A 16,521-nucleotide genomic window follows, 5' to 3' on the forward strand; every position below is an offset into this window, starting at 1 on the left:
CTAACCGAGCAGGAAATCTTGTGTTCTTGAATCTGCTTTGACTTCGCCGGTGAGACAGGGTTCGATTTCAACTTTGACGCCATCGGCGGTTTAGCTTGAGAACTATCATCGCCTCTCGAACGCTCCCTCTCCCTCTCTCTATCTCTGTCACAGGCGAAATGACCAAAATACCCCTGCTAAATCGGAGTGTTTGCCGGAAACTGGCCGGATGGAGTTATGTGACTAAAAACAATTATTTTCAGGGGTCAAATCGATGAATACGGAGTTAAGGGACAACATTGACAGTTTGATAACAATTGAGGGACCAAATCGGTGATTTCCCCATAATTAAATTTTTTTATATTTAATAATAACAACAACAATTTATTATTTAATTGAAATAATTTAATAATATAAAAACTCACAACGATACACTTACAATATTAAGGAGATGAGAGCATCTCCTTTTTATTTTCATAAGGATACACTTACAAGGCCAATGTCTCCTCTTCATTGGAAATTCCTATATATATATATATATATATATATATATATATATATAACAAGCAAATTTCAAAGCCACAGTAACTTAAATTTCAAAGCAATCAACAAAAAGAGCAATGATATATGGCTTCAAAACTTTCTCAGGGTAGGTATATCCATCTTGTCGTTTCATATATACCACTTCATCAATGCGAGCAAAGTTAAGAATGCGCGTAAGAATCTCAGTGGAGATAGCTGGTGGAATTGGTTGAAGAATATCTTCATTGGTATCTTTCCAAGCATTTTCAGCTATTTCTTGAAACTTGTCCATAGCCTCTTCGACAGAGACACCATAATCATTCATGTAATAGTCAATCCCGGTTGTATTTGGCCTGTTGCTTTTCTCACGCTACGCAGGTAACATTGATGGAACTTATTAGAAAATCAAATCATAAATAATATAATATAGTATGCATTGACTAAATTTAAGTATACCTCATAGGAAGCTATATCATTCACCACACGACCCAACATGCCATTGGCTTGAAAAATTCTAGGGTTTTGACTCGACCATTCAAACGCTTCTTTTGTAACAGATTTCATGCCAAGGAAAGAAGATGTGATGAGAAAGTAAAGAGTGCTACTAGCTTGACCATTTTTCAAATATTCAGCAACTGGTAGCTTGCATCCTTCAACAGACCACTTTAATTCAATATTGTAAGCCCTCGCAAGTTCCTTAATCTATTGTGAAGAATGAAAGAAAAATTAGAACAGCATCAAAATTAACCAAACTGGCAATATAAATAACAATATCATAATTTTACTATAACAACAACAACAACAACAACAACAATAATAGGCATACTCGCTCTTTAGAGTAATAGAGAGCATACGATCTTCCTTCTTCTAATAGTTCTTTATCGTAATCCACATAAAGATCTATAAGAGCTTTATAGATTATCTTCATGTAATCTGGGAGATGGTTCAATTGATTTATGTCCCACCTAGTAAATAATTAACGTTTAATTAACTATATGATAAGAAAGTAATATATATTATATTAGACAAAAGATATCATATTCTGTGAAGGTACATACTTTTGTACGGCATCAGTAAAAATCTCCAATTCATCAGGCAGACCAAAAGTATCATATGTGTCATCAAAAATAGAAGCCATTACTATGCATTTGGCGAGCATGAGCCGAGCCTTTGAATATTTTGCCTCAAAATATACTCCGACCGCCCAAAAGTAACACTCAACAACTCTATCTCTTGCATATGGAAGTGTAGTAAGAAAGTCCAACTCCTTCCACCACCTGATCAAATTGACAAATGAAATATATTTTTATTGTAATATAAAAATTAGTAATATAACAATTTGGGTAAACAATTGAATACAACAAATCGCATAAATATAATTAAATGACGCTCAATGGGATTCAATTATTAACATTTTGAGTCATTTGTCGTGGCCTCTAAACTCTTCACCAACTAGGCAATGTTTTAAAATTTAACAAAAGAGATAGTGAATTTAATTTCTAATTTAGTTATTTTATTTACCTCTTCATTTCGCAGAGTTCTTGCTTGTGATACATTTGTAACAAATTGAAATCCATCTTTGCAAAACGAAGTAGAACATCATTCTTGGATTCATCTTCTTGATACACTCTGATGAAATAGCTAATTTCTACTCTAGGGATGCCCTTGTGTAAGGGTTGCTCAAGTGCATGTCTCACTTGCTTTTCCAAAGTAGAGTTTAGCTGTGGGACGACAACCTCCAAATGATTCCGCGAAAAGGTATAAGCATCTTTTAAATTGTTGTCGTTATGCCCAATTACATGTGAAGCTTCGTATAAGTTCAACAATCCTTCAACATTATTGGAAAGTTTGTCTTTGAATTTTCCATTCTCTTGAAAATTTTCAAAAATTCCTGTATGTAAGAATTCACGAAATTAGTACCCATGCAAGTGAAGTAATCTTGTACTGCATTTGATCTATATATGCACGTATTAAGCATGCATGCAAACACTACTACATGTATTACCTGAAGAGATGTTGTGACCGTGTTGCCTTAACAATCGAAACATAAGTGCACAAGTGCACAAATCATCTCCCACCTGAATATTAGAATTGTCATTGTAAATCTCCTTCAACATCTCATCAATCTCATCGTCAAAGTGATACGAAATGCCAAGACGTTCGATGGTATCAATAAAGTTGAGCTTCTCGGCTAGCTTGGACACCCTAATACTTTTCAACATGCTCCTTACTTGTCTCTTCAGCACCTCAATCTCCTGTGCGTACCTTTCAGCAACCTCATTATCGAAGACGAAGTGCTGGAATTCATCTCCCCACAGGCTTGGGGAGAAGTTTGTGGCTGGACGGACAACCTTCTTGCTTGTTGCCATTTCTAGGATTTATCGAACGTGTTTTGTTCTTTGATGGAGTAGTGCGAATTTGGAAGTTTGTTGTTCGTGTAATGGGATATTGGGGTAGAAATAATTTCCTTTAATAGGCAGGAGCAAATGTTGTACACCACCTAACTGATTTTATATATCCTTTGAAATCTATGGGGCCAGTACTCTCCATCCATCTGCAGTACTCCACCTATCATGTACCGTACCATCCTCAATGTAAGTAAAAGATCTTGTCACATTAAAATATTATTATTAGATATCTAATTCTTTTTTTTTTTTTAAACAGATATCTAATTCTTGGTTAATATGTAAAAGTTTTAACTATCGCATGGTATATAATAATTTTAAATTTGCCACTGAATTATTTTGTATAGATTCTGGTGATTTTATTTGATATAAAAATTTCGACTGCTTAATTTTTTTATTTGTAATTCTTGTTCATATAGGTACTTTGTAAAGAACAAAAACATTTGAACTTAGTAGCTTAATTTGAAATGGCAAATTTTACTATCCACCATGATCTATATAGCAACATGGATCATGAAAAACATGGATCGTGACTAGGGTCCTGGCAACTTAAGTGTCCTAGTCACAATCGTGGAACGGTCGTGAGGGGGGTGGCACATGTTTGCTTTGAAGAAGTCCGGGAATTCTTTTTATAAATCGGCGATTTTTAGAGAGTTAGGGGGTTGGATAATTTTTTTTATCTTTTTCATTTCAATTGTATCTCTCTAGCTACTCAAGAATACTCTCAATTGAAGAAAAACCTAGGTTTGAAGGAGACTTGGCAACTCTCTCTTTCAACCATGGAGCTTTGGATTTTATTTGTAGATTGAACTCAATTTTGGATTGGATTGTGGTAATCTTTCAATTTCCAATTTCAATTTCATGTTTTTTTTTCAATTCAACTTGTGTCCAATTTGCTAGCATGAGTGACTAGGCATTTGTAGGGATTGAATTGTGAATTCATTGCAATACGCTAGTGTGAATTGAATTGCTAATTAGGATTTATGAATTGTGATTATTGTGTGTCTTCTTGTTTGAAGTGGAAGAATGTATTGTGTCTTGTGAGTTAGGGTCCAACTCTATAGATGATTTAGGAACCTTCATCCTAGGCAAGAGATTGCTAGGGTAAGGTAGACTAATTTCTACCTATTTTCCTCACATTTGATCCGAGAGGGCATAGTCCGGGATGAGGCATAGCTATAGTGTTTGATAAAATGTCTCATGGGAATATGTTGTCACTTGGGTGCTTCGCCGTTAAAACCTAAAATGGCGACGACATTGATCTAAGCCTCACTAGAATTGAAGTCCAATAATTGCTATCACAAATCCAACCTAAAACACTATAAGCATGTTGCAATGAATGAACAATTCAACTTCATTCTTTACAATTTGTATCTTCAATTCGTGCGAATACTTTGCTCTTTTTACTTGTGAATCTTGTACACTATGCTTTTCTTTGAAGCTTGTATTTGCAAGCTTGGATTGATTCCTTCACCAACATATCAACATGTACAAGTTGTAATCCATAGAGAATGACAATCCTAGAATATCTATTCCTACCCACTATAATCCACTCACATCTATCCTTTGACCAACGTAACGCTAAACCGAGTGTCATCAAATACTACAAAGGATGAAGAGGTATTATCATAGTATAATACCTTTAGTAATGTCCACATATATTTATTTACAGCATGATAAGTGCTTATCTATCTATATTTTCCACCTTTCACTAAGCCATTTTGTTTATAGATCATTCTAAATTTCATGAGAATTAGTGCTTATTTGTGCTATTTTGCAAGGAGTATGAGTTGGAAAACATTGGAAGCAAAGATGAGCATTTTCATGCATTTTGGTGGGCATTGGAGTCAAATGGAAGCCAAATATGAAGCTATGTAGATGGATGCAACACTCCTAAGAAAGCCTAGGATTGATATTTTCAATGGTCTTGGTCATTTAGGCAAACCAAAACAAAAGAATAACAAAAGATCAAGGCATTGTAATTTTTGCTCATTTTGACCACTATTCGGTTATTAGACCATATCTCAGCCTAGGAATGTTCAAATGAGATCATTCTTACGCCATTGGAAAGCCAAGTTGAAGGCCTACAACTTTTTTGAAGACCAAAAAGGCTAATGAAATGGTTTTGGGGATGAAAAACAGCCTAGAAGTCAAAGTAGCCGCATAGAGTTCGGAAATGCAATTTCTAGAGGCCACCCTCACGACCGTGTGGGTGGCCGTGACCTTTTGGGCAATTTACAGTGAAAAATTGCAGTTCTAGAGGCCACCTACATGGCCAACCACACGGGCATGTCGGTGGTTGTGTGACGCATGCTCTGCTCACTATTTAAGCGCGATTTGAGCTTTTTCTACTCGGTTTTCGACCCTATTTGAACCATAGACACTCCCTTTCACTTACTTTCATATTTTTAGGTTAGATTAGGCTTAGATTTATGTTCTTTAACACTTTTGAAGCTTGTAATCTTGGATTTGAAGCTTGGATTTCAAGATTCTACCTCCCATCTCAATAGAGAAGCTTTCTTTCCTTTATTTCTTTCTTTTGCAAGATTTATGTTTATTAGTTATGTTTTTGTGTTCTTTATGTTATTTAATCATGGATAATTAGTTCATGGGATTGAATTAGGGTTGTATTATCTATCTTGATGCTTAATTTATGATTATTGCGAAAAAAAAAAAAAAAAAAAACTCTAACCTAGGGTTCTTGAGTTTAAGAATGATTTGTGTTTGTATATTGCTTATGATTGATGTACACATTCATAGGCATGTATTTGGAGAATTCATTGCCTCAATGAGAGTTTGGTGATGAATTCAAGCCACCCCTTGCATAAATCCAATTTCTTCCTTTGAAAATAGGGGAAATTGGGGTCTCTTGATGCTTTGTGTTCTTAAAGAACTTGGAATTGATACATCACGAGAGTGGGGCGATTCCTTGTTCTAATTCTTATTTATTTATCATGAGGGTGGCTTATAGATTAGGATTCCTACGTGCATCCCCTCAATTCCTTGGTTGTGTGACTTTTTCCCAATCTTTAGGTTATGTTATGCATCTAGAAGATAATCTCCCTAGCTTGAGTCCTATTTCTTTATTTTGTGTTCATCTTTGTGTATACATGTTAGTTTTACCATTCCCTTGAACTTGTTATTTGTTTAGCTTCTTGTTGATCTCCTTATACTAGTGCCTAGTTTTGTGATTGTATATTGCATGTCATAAACTTCAATCCTTAGCGGAACGACATTTCACACCTGTATTCTCACCATCACTCATTTTTGCTACAATCACAACGCTCCCCCTTGGACATTACTATATCATACCCATGCCTCGTTAAAATCTCACTAGAAAAACCTAGTGGAAAAAACCTAATGAGGAAAAGAGTACATGCTATATGTATGTTTTTGTGTTGCACTAGCTGCCTCGTTAAAAAACTTTTAATTAAGAAAATAATACCAAAACTCAATCAAAGAAAAATGAATACAATTGTTAGTCTTCAAGACTCAATCTTCATGATTATATAATTATTAGTACTATAAATTCACCTTCTAGGCAAAAGCTATACTTAAAAATTAATGCTATAGCTCCACTTAAATCATATATAGGATGTGAGATTAATCAAAACATTTAGGCTCATATCATCTCATTGGTATATATCACAATAAAAACTTAAGGTTTAGCAATAACAAGTGCAACCAAACAAATTTAACCATGTCATTGTTTTATGGTATATGAAGCCCAATAATAAGGTACCACGTAGGCACGTACTATGCTCCTAACAATAATTTCTAGAAGCTTAGTTCAAGTTGTAGCTATCAAGTGTATTTATGAAATATGGCATTTCACATCATCATGAAGCATAATATAACAATTTCTGACACAACAACAATTCTCACATACATATGGCATATCTCCCTCTTAAACAATGGTCATAGTCGAAATTATCACACAACTAAATTTAATCATGTGATAAAGACAGTTTCCAAGGATATATGACCTTACACATTATAATCATCTATCATATAAATATACTTAGTTTACTTAGGAAATTATTTGATAAATTTTGTGTTGTTGCAAGATTCATCATCAATTTTTGTATGTTCTCCTGATGCATGTCAGCTGTTGCTTCCTTAGAAACAATCAAACCTCAAACTATCAGGTACACCTGCTAAGCTCCCATGCATGCATTTATCGTGATTAATAATATATACAACATGTGAAGTCAGCTTTGAAAATTTCACACAAATATCAATGTGTATGTAGTGCAATTGAAAAATACAAGCACTCAGCTATGATTGCTTATCAACTTATAAATTAACTTATTAAATCCTCCAAAAATACATATGGAGCAACTCCAAAACGCTCAGATCCAGCTTACAAAAGTGTGATATATAAAACACCTTGAGTCATGACTAGCAGGCAAAGATGGTGAAACAAGCCAGAGGGCAGTAATCTCGGTGGAGAGTCAACTAATTACTTCGTCCTTTATATCATTCACTAGTAACATACTTTGAAATATGGTGCATACTCTAATGGCATCAACTAGCCGAATTTTGCTTTGATAATAAATTAAATAGCCGAATCATTTATTGACTAGCAAGTTATTAACTTATGAGTTATGATTAACCTGCTGAAGTAGCATGATATCCACAAATAAATAACTTTATAAAAATTTTCAAAAAAAACATTAACTTTATAAAAGAGACAATATGTCCACGCACACACATACACACATATATATATAGACTCATGATCAAATGAGTCCACAAACAAGGGTGACCGGTATCTATTGTCGTTGTTCCGCGCAACATTAGCATCACCGCCGCCATACTCAATTGGTCAAGCGGAGATGTCTGAATCGTAATTTAAAGACGTGACCTTAAGCTGCCGATCAATTAGTCTGGGCAGCTGAACGCAAACCGGTTGGCAGTTCGGCGGTGGTCAAATTACGGTCCACACAGAGCTGTTCGTACCACGGTCTAAAATATCATTGTAAATATTATGAGTAAAAAATAATATACATTATGTGTTAGAATAATGTACAATATGTTTTAGAATAATGTACAATACGTGTTAGGATAATGTACATTATGTGTTAAAATAATGTATATTACGTGCTAGAATAACAAAACATCTGGAGAAATATAATGTACATTATGTTTTAAAATAATGTACATTATAAGTTATTGTTGAAACTGAGCACGCGAAAAAAAAAAAAATTAAGCAAAACGACGTTGTTTTGAGACCGTAGTCCACACAGCTATGTGAACCACGGTCCACGCAATATTTCCAAACCCTCACTTTGCTAACAATTTGAGCGTTAGACTCATGTTCCTTACCACTAGAAACCATCTCGGTCACGAACCATGACATGCCGCGAACCATTAGGTTGTACATCATCACATGCATCTTCATCATAGGGTTATACCCTTTGATGCCACCACCGGTCTCCGAACCAAAGTTCACCGGGGTTACGGAATGTGCAACTACGTTGCCGTTCCGACCATCTGAATGTGCACCACAAGCAACATTCACGCTGCCACTAACAACAATAGTGGGAGCCATCGATTTAGATCACCAAAATACAAGATAAAATCGGTTTTAAGATTATTGGGGAATATTGGTGAAAAATCGATAAATAAATAAAATATATATAAATAATATATATTTATTACAATATAGAATTTAATTACAAAAATCAAATCCAAACAAAATTAGTTCGAAACTAAAATAACGAACATGCATATACGAAATATATAACAGAAATAGGAATTTATTTGCCAAAATAATCCCACCACAACTAGTACGAAAGATTAATCCCACCGCTACTAATAAGAAACTAGTATAAGGGATTTATTCTATGGAAGATTAATCCCGCCACAAACTTGGTACGAAACCAAGAACAAAATATATATAACAATATATAAACGAGAAAGGGTTTCTAACCTGAGGTTTAAACCCAACAGAAGAACAAGAAAGAAGAACGAGGAAGTCCGAGTCGTGTGTACACACACTCTCCTTCAAACCGATTCGCCACCTCCCGATCGTGCTTAGAGCGTTGTGGCGTCAGTCTCCCAGGATAAAACGGACTACGATCTTGAAGTTTGAGCACACAAACCCAACGCCTAGCGAACTAGAACACAAGTAGAGCACTTCGATATTTTACAGAATTTGATGGCAAAATTTCTTCTTCTTAGCAAAAGTGATGAGTGAAGAGAGAAAATCAAAGAAAGGATTTTGATAATTTCAATCGAATGAACACCCAACACATTCTGCCAACAACATGGTATTTGTAGGGGCAGGGAGAGTTAGTAGCCTAATAATGGCACATTAACTAACATAAATCCAATTTAATAATTGGATAAAAACGTTTGAAACGGTCATAATAATTATCGAAATAATATCAACGGTCACGAAATTAATGCGCAACTAATTTGTACCGCACATAACGACCCGTGTTCAAAATATCTGAGTGACCGAGAAGTCCAAACAAACCGAAAGGTTTACGAATTGGGATCGAGGACTACACCCGAGTGGTGCCAATAACACCAAATCGGTGCAGCAATGATTCGGTGCTTAGCTTAGCACCGAATCCTTAACAAAATGGTGCCAAAGCACCGAAGACTTAAATCAAAGCTTTCCCAAAGCTTAATTTAATTAATTAAGCTTTGCCTAAGCTTTAACAATCCGGTGGCCTATGGACTCAAATCCACAAAAAAAAAATGAACCGAAGTGTGCATGCAAATTCCAAAGCTTTAATTTAAGCTTTCAAAAGCCACAACTTGTCCATGCACCATTACAGTACCCAATTCAATTAATTAAGCTTTAAAAAAAAAAACTTAATCATTCTTAAGCTTCCAAAAGCTTTGACAAACTTAAGCAAATTTTAATCATTCGTGCAATAACTAATCAGGCACAAAACGAATTGCTAAATTTAATTAGCATATAAAATTTAAGCTTAAGTTTTTGACTTCTCTCAAATAGGTTCAAATTGAGAATCAATTTCTCATTCACCTATTACCCATTTTGAGTGTACATTGTATCAATTTCTCCGTCTTATTACAAAGAGTGCAAATCCACTTTGACCCGACCCAAATCGGAAGTGGATCTCACATACATTTGTACCACAAAATAGCCACTCAAAAAATGCCATTTTAGCTAAAAATTCCAACATATGTCAGAAGGTTTTACCAAAATTACAAAAATATTGTTCGATGTCGATAGTTACCAACCGCAAATTTTACTGTGGACCGCGCATCAAAACGACGTTGTTTTGATTAATGAAAACAGACGGATGAAACGGCCTCCGTTCCACGCAACTGCAGTTCCCTTTCAACACAACCGCAGTATCAGTTCAATACAACTGCATTATCAGTTTAACACAATTGTATAGTAGTATCTTTTTTTTTTTTTTGAAAAGACAATTGCAGTATCAGTTCAACACAACTGCAGTTCTAGACAGATGAAACGGTTGTAGTATGAGTTCAACACAACTGCAGTATCAGTTCAACACAACTGTAGTATCATTTGAGATGAACTGTAGTATCAATTACGGAGATTTTCGAGAGCCGTTTCTCCCACTTATTAAAACGACGTTGTTTTGTGACCATGGTCCACAGATAACAACTGGTTACCAACATATTTTTTTTTTAGGTTGGTCATAGCCTGTTTTCTTGTATTGTGATTTAAACAAATTCTTTGTTAATTTTGACGTTGGTATTGTTTAAAATTTCTGCCTATGGTTTTATTAAAAATTTTGAATTACAAACATACCAATGTATCAGTAAGTTTGTATAAAAAACTTTGATGCAGTTTTTTGTTTATATTTATTTTTATACTTCTTACTTTTTTCGTTGTGTCAAAAGGTTTTACCAAAATTCAAAAAATGTTGTTGGATGCTGATAGTTACCAACATATTTTGGTACGCTAGTTATAGCAAGTTTTTTAGTAGTGCGCTTTGATAATTTTGACATTGGTATGTATTTTAAAAATTTCCGCATATGGTTGTAATAGAAAATTTTGAATTACGTATTGGTAAGTTTGTAAATAAAATTTGATGCATTTTGTATTTATATTTAGTTTTATACTTTTTTTTTCCTTTTCATTTTAGCGACATACTAACTTTTTTTGGTGTGTGATAAGTGCAAAAGATGCCATCTTTATAAGGTCGTTTTAGGATCATCTTGTACACAATTGAAAGTTTTTGTGTTTGATTTGCCCCTTTATTGCGGTAGAATGCTTGTTATTGTCATTGGACCCCGTTCCATGCTTGGCTAATTGTTTTGTAGGTAAAAGATGTGCAAAAAGGGCAGGAAATGACAACATTTCAGATAAGTGAAGAACGAACCAAAGTTGGAGCAAAAAATAGGCCGGGACTGCAGTGGACGCGCGGTGGACGCGCGTCCACCCATGCGTCCGCCCCTGCATCCGAAATATCGCATGCAGATGTTTGACAGCAGAACAGAGGTCTGCTGTGGACGCGCAGCGGACGCAGGGTGGACGCCCGCATCCAACTTTCAGCCCTCTGAAGTTTGGAGTCTGTGCAGCAAAAGGCACGCTGGACGCGCGTCCAGCCGTGCGTCCATCGCGGAAATTTCAGCAGTTGGGCGAGATTTAAAAGGGGCATGTAGCCATTTTGCGGGGGGATCCTTCACATTTCAATTTTAGATCAGTTTAGAATATTTCTCTCTCTAGGATTAGCCTAGAGAGATCTCCCCCAATTCACTCCACATTCCCAATTCACTCCACATTGCAATTCATTAGTTTATATTAGAATTAGAGAAGAATTCCATTGTTGCAAGATTGTGATCTACATTCAAGTTCAAGATTAAAGTTCAATTTCAAGTTCAAGTTCAAATTCAAAGTTCAATTCCTAGCTAAGTCTTCCTTTTAATTTCTTGTCATTACTTTTACCTTTTGCTATTTCAATTCCAAGTATGATTAGATATATCTTTGTGGATTTGGATTGAGCAATGTTGTATGGATATTCTTGAGCTTTGAATTGATCAATTAGGTTTTGCAATTGCTTTGATTATGAGTTTGATTGTGTGAATGGTGATCTTCTTTGACTCTTGTGTGGGAATGATCAACCTATATGAGATATGTTTGGAGAAGGGGTCTCACTTACGAGAGTAAGGTTACTCCTTAGCCTAGCCTAACACGTTTCCCTCTCACCTTTGAGAAAAGGGAGAAGTGGAAGATAAGAGGCACATAACGTGTTTGACAAAATGCCTCTCCTAGCCTAGTGATCACAAGGATGACATTACGGTCTAAGGAGTGAGTCCATTGACCACGAGAGTGGCGGTGGTGTTGGTGACCTTGTCTCATTTTCATAATCTAAGTGTTGCTAGCCTAATATCTTAGGGAATTAAGGATACCTATATGAGTTGCAAGATCCAAATCCTCTTTTCCCAATTGATTGTTTCCATTGTTTGTTACTTATTTTCATTATGTTTCATGCACCTTTCTTACTATGTTTGGGTTAGCTTTCAAACACTAAACACTCTTGTGCTTAATTCCCTTACCGTTCAAACTCCCTCCTTGCCATCCTTTGAGAACGATACTCGGAAATCTTTCCGTTTTACCACCTATTACTTTCCATCCACCGCGAAAACTACACTCATCAAATGGCGCCGTTGCCGAGGATGGCATCGGTTTTTGAGTAGTAAGTGCCTTTGGATTAACATGAGCAAGTGTTCAAGTTAGAGAGTTTAACCCCCCCATTTACTTTCTACTTTTGCAATTACTTTGTTTACATTTTAATCTTTTTGTCATTTCAATTGCTACTACTCTCACTTGCAATTACTTCTAGTTGCAAAACACTCTCTTGTCTTTGTATTGATAGGTTGATCCTCTATGATGTATTCTCAAGCAAGATATCAACAAGAGGATTACTATGAGGATCAAGGAGAATATTGGCAACCAAGGGGAGGCTATAATGATCAATTTTCTAACCCCTATGGTTATGAAGATAATGAGGACTTTAGAGCACAATATCAACCAAGAAATCCACCACCACCTTGGGCTCGCTATGATGATCAACGGATGGCATATGATGATTATTACCGTCCGAAAAGAAACCAAAGCCATTATGATGTACCTCAAGACCACTATCAAAAGCAACATGAAGGAGACTATGAGGAATACATATCCCAAGAAGGATATCATCATGCTCCACCACAAAATCTCTATTCACAAAATGTCTACCCTCATAACTCTTGCTCCGAACAAATTCAATACTCACAATCCCCTCAAAATGAAAAATATGTCCCATACACTCGAGATGAACACTACCCTTCATACACTCAAAATCCCCAATACCCCTCATATTCTCAAGATCATCAAGACTACCCATACTACTCCAACCACTATGAGAATGAGGAGTACATGATGCAACCCTATGAGGAGGAAATCACGGAAGACACGAAGAACAAGATATTGGCAATAATGGAAGAATTTAAGCAAGACATGGCCAATATGAGGGAAGAGTGGAAACAAGAACGTAGACAAAGAACCTCCTCTCTAGGGCAAGAGACGCAAGCATCAATTCGAACCTTGGAAGATCAAATGGCTCAAGTGGCCAAATGTGGAAATGAAGGAGAAGATACTCATGGTAAGACACTTGACCCTATTAGTGTTAGCACTACTATTGGTGATAAAATTTCTAAATCTTGGGCCGACATGTGTGATGGGAATGATGATTGTGATGATATTGGTGTGCCTATTCATTTTGATAAAGTGGTAGATGTGACTAGTGAAAATAATTGCATATTTGAAGATGTTGATAATGCTTGTGTTGAGATGCCTAGTGATGAAATTGGTGTTAAAGAGCATGATAATTTTTGTGATGAGCCATATGATGATTCTTTTGATCATAATTGTGGGGATGCTTATATTGAAAATGTTGTTGGTAATGTAGATTGTGTTGTTGGTAATGTAGATTGAAACTCGATTATAATTATTGGCTAATTATGATGACCACACATTTGAAAGCCCAGAATCTTTGGAGCTATGTTGATCCCGGTCTACAAGAAGGAGCTGATGCAGCCGCTATACGGCGAGATCAATTAGCCTTGGGACAGATTCACCAAGGTGTTGATTACTCAATTTTTGGGCAATTAACTCGTGCTCAAACAGCAAAGAAAGCTTGGGACATCCTAATGGTGTCACACAAAGGAGTTGATCGGGCACAGAAGTTGAAGTTACAATCGTTGAGAAGGTTGTACGATCATTGTGAGATGACATCTACAGAAACTGTAGATACGTATTTCACTCGTCTTATTGATCAGGTGAATAACATGATGTTATATGGAGATACGATTGAAGATGGTGCAGTGGTTGAAAATGTTCTTCGAACTATGCCGATGAAATATGACCATGTGGTGGCTTCAATAACAGAGTCACACAAAACCGAGCTCTTATCAGTTGCAGAGCTGAAAGGTATGATAGAAAGTCATACTGATAGGATTGAGTCAAAATCGGAACCACTTGCAGAAGAAGCTTTGAAGAGCCAAGTCACTCTGAATATGACTAGGCCTAATCAAAGAGGTGGAGGATCTAGTAGAGGTCGTGGAAAAGGAAGAGGATGATTTAGAGGAAGAGGACGTGGTAACTCCAATCAAGGAGGAGGACGAGGTAACTCCAACCAAGGAAGAGGTGGAGGTAATACAAAACAATGTAAATTTCCATTTCATTGCTACAATTGTGGCAAGTATGGGCACAAGATTGCAGATTGTTGGTACAATGAAGACAATCGTGGAAATCAAGCAAACATTGCTGAAAAGTCTGGTGAGAGTTCTGAAACCTTACTTTTGGCAAGTAATAGGTTTTCTACAGATGAAAATGTATGGTTCTTGGATACTGGGTGTAGTAACCATATGTGTGGGAAGAAAGAATTGTTTTCCGATTAGATGAATCAGTCCGGTCTGAAGTGACATTTGGCAATAAGTCAAAAGTGCCAATTTTGGGAAAATGTATGGTACTCACAATTTTATATCCGATGGGTTCTATGTTCCTAACCTACACCAAAATTTGTTGAGTATGGGGCAGTTGTCAGAAAAAGGGTATAAGATAAATATTACACAGGGGTGTTGTACCATTGTAAATGCTAAGGGAGTTTTGATTGCAAAGGTAAATATGTCCCGAAATCGACTATTTCCTTTGAAAATCAATCATGCACTTCTTGCTTGCTTTAATTCTAAAATTTGTGATCATAATTGGTTATGGCATATGCAATTTGGACATTTCCATTTCTTTGGATTAAACTATCTAGCGAAAAAGGAGCTTGTTTCTAATTTACCTGTTGTGAATGTCCTTGATCGTATTTGTGAGATTTGTTTGATTGGGATGAAGCATAGAGATTTGTTTGCTTGTGATGATTTTCTGAAGGATAAGGGTATTCAGCACCAGATGACAGCTAGATACACTCCACAACAAAATGGAGTGGCTGAGAGGAAGAATAGATCAATCATGGATATGGTGAGGTGCATGTTGAAATCTAAAAATCTACCTAAGCCTTTTTGAGCAGAAGCTGTTTCATGTGCTGTCTATGTATTGAACAGGTGTCCAACTAAAAGTGCCCGTGATAAGACACCTGAGGAAGCTTGGAGTGGGAGAAAACCCTCTATAAGAAATCTCAAGGTTTTTGGATGTTTGGCATATGAACATGTGCCAGATCAATTGAGAAAGAAGTTGGACGATAAAGGTGAGAAGTGTATATTCATCAGTTATAGTGATGCTTCAAAGGCTTATAAACTATACAATCCTGAAACTAAAAAGGTTGTTATAAGTCGTGATGTCACTTTTGATGAATATAGTACCTAGGATTGGTCAGCTAAAGATGAAAGGTCAGTTGTTGTTCCTGTTGTTGACAATATTGTTAATGAGCAACCGATTCCAGATAATATCCAGTCTCCTTCACAACCAGGGTCATCTGTTCGACGATCTCAACGCGAGCATCAATTACCAGCTCGCTTGCAGGATTATGTTGTGGGTCATGATAATGACCTCTCTAATGAAGATATTGTTCAATTTGCTCTTTTTGCAGATTGTGACCCTCTATCCTTTGATGAGGCTGCTACGAAACCTCATTGGCTTAAGACGATGGATGAGGAGATTCGTGCCATTGAAAAGAATGGTACCTGGGAGTTAACAAAATTACCTCCTAGAAAAATCCCAATTGGAGTAAAGTGGGTTTACAGAACCAAATACAAGTCAAATGGAGAAATTGATCGTTTTAAAGCACGGTCGGTAGCAAAGGGCTACAAGCAAAAACCAAGTGTTGATTATTTTGAGGTTTTTGCTCTAGTAAATAGACTTAATACAGTTCAAATGGTTATTTCTCTTGCTGCTCAAAATGATTCGAAATTGCATCAAATGGATGTCAAGTCTGCTTTTTGAATGGTTTTCTTGAAGAAAAAATATATGTTTAGCAACCTACAGGATTTGTGAAGAAAGGAGAGGAAAATAAAGTGTGCATGTCGAGAAAAGCTTTATATGGCTTAAAGCAGGCGCCTAGGGCATGGTATGCTTGCATTGACTCATATTTTATTGAAAGTGGTTTTATGAGATGTCCTCATGAACACACTTTGTATGGCAAATGCACTGATTCTGGTGATGTTGTTATAA

The 16,521-nt window shown here is 36.2% G+C and overlaps 1 protein-coding gene across 1 annotated transcript; it reads right to left on the reverse strand.

Annotated features, from left to right (window-relative positions):
* Window positions 1-566: 566 nt before the first annotated feature.
* On the reverse strand, window positions 567-2,924 carry LOC116023016 (vetispiradiene synthase 3-like). Its single transcript, XM_031263955.1, has 6 exons — window positions 2,507-2,924; window positions 2,023-2,392; window positions 1,560-1,778; window positions 1,328-1,466; window positions 958-1,203; window positions 567-871 (listed from the first exon to the last, which is right to left on the reverse strand). Exons 1-6 carry the CDS (start codon window positions 2,868-2,870, stop codon window positions 569-571), a joined length of 1,641 nt encoding a protein of 546 aa, XP_031119815.1. The 5' UTR covers window positions 2,871-2,924; the 3' UTR covers window positions 567-568.
* Between the last annotated feature and the right edge of the window lie 13,597 nt (window positions 2,925-16,521).

The sequence above is a fragment of the Ipomoea triloba genome, chromosome 6 (genome assembly GCF_003576645.1).
Source record: "Ipomoea triloba cultivar NCNSP0323 chromosome 6, ASM357664v1".
NCBI lineage: Eukaryota > Viridiplantae > Streptophyta > Magnoliopsida > Solanales > Convolvulaceae > Ipomoea > Ipomoea triloba.

Bases quoted from the DNA above. Each gene is read 5' to 3' on its own strand.
- LOC116023016 (XM_031263955.1), bottom strand. From the start codon at position 2,870: ATGGCAACAAGCAAGAAGGTTGTCCGTCCAGCCACAAACTTCTCCCCA. The intron at 2,393-2,506 runs GTAATACATGTA...TCTTACATACAG, and splicing joins CGGTCACAACATCTCTTCAG to GAATTTTTGAAAATTTTCAA. The intron at 1,204-1,327 runs GTATGCCTATTA...TCTTCACAATAG, and splicing joins TCTATTACTCTAAAGAGCGA to ATTAAGGAACTTGCGAGGGC.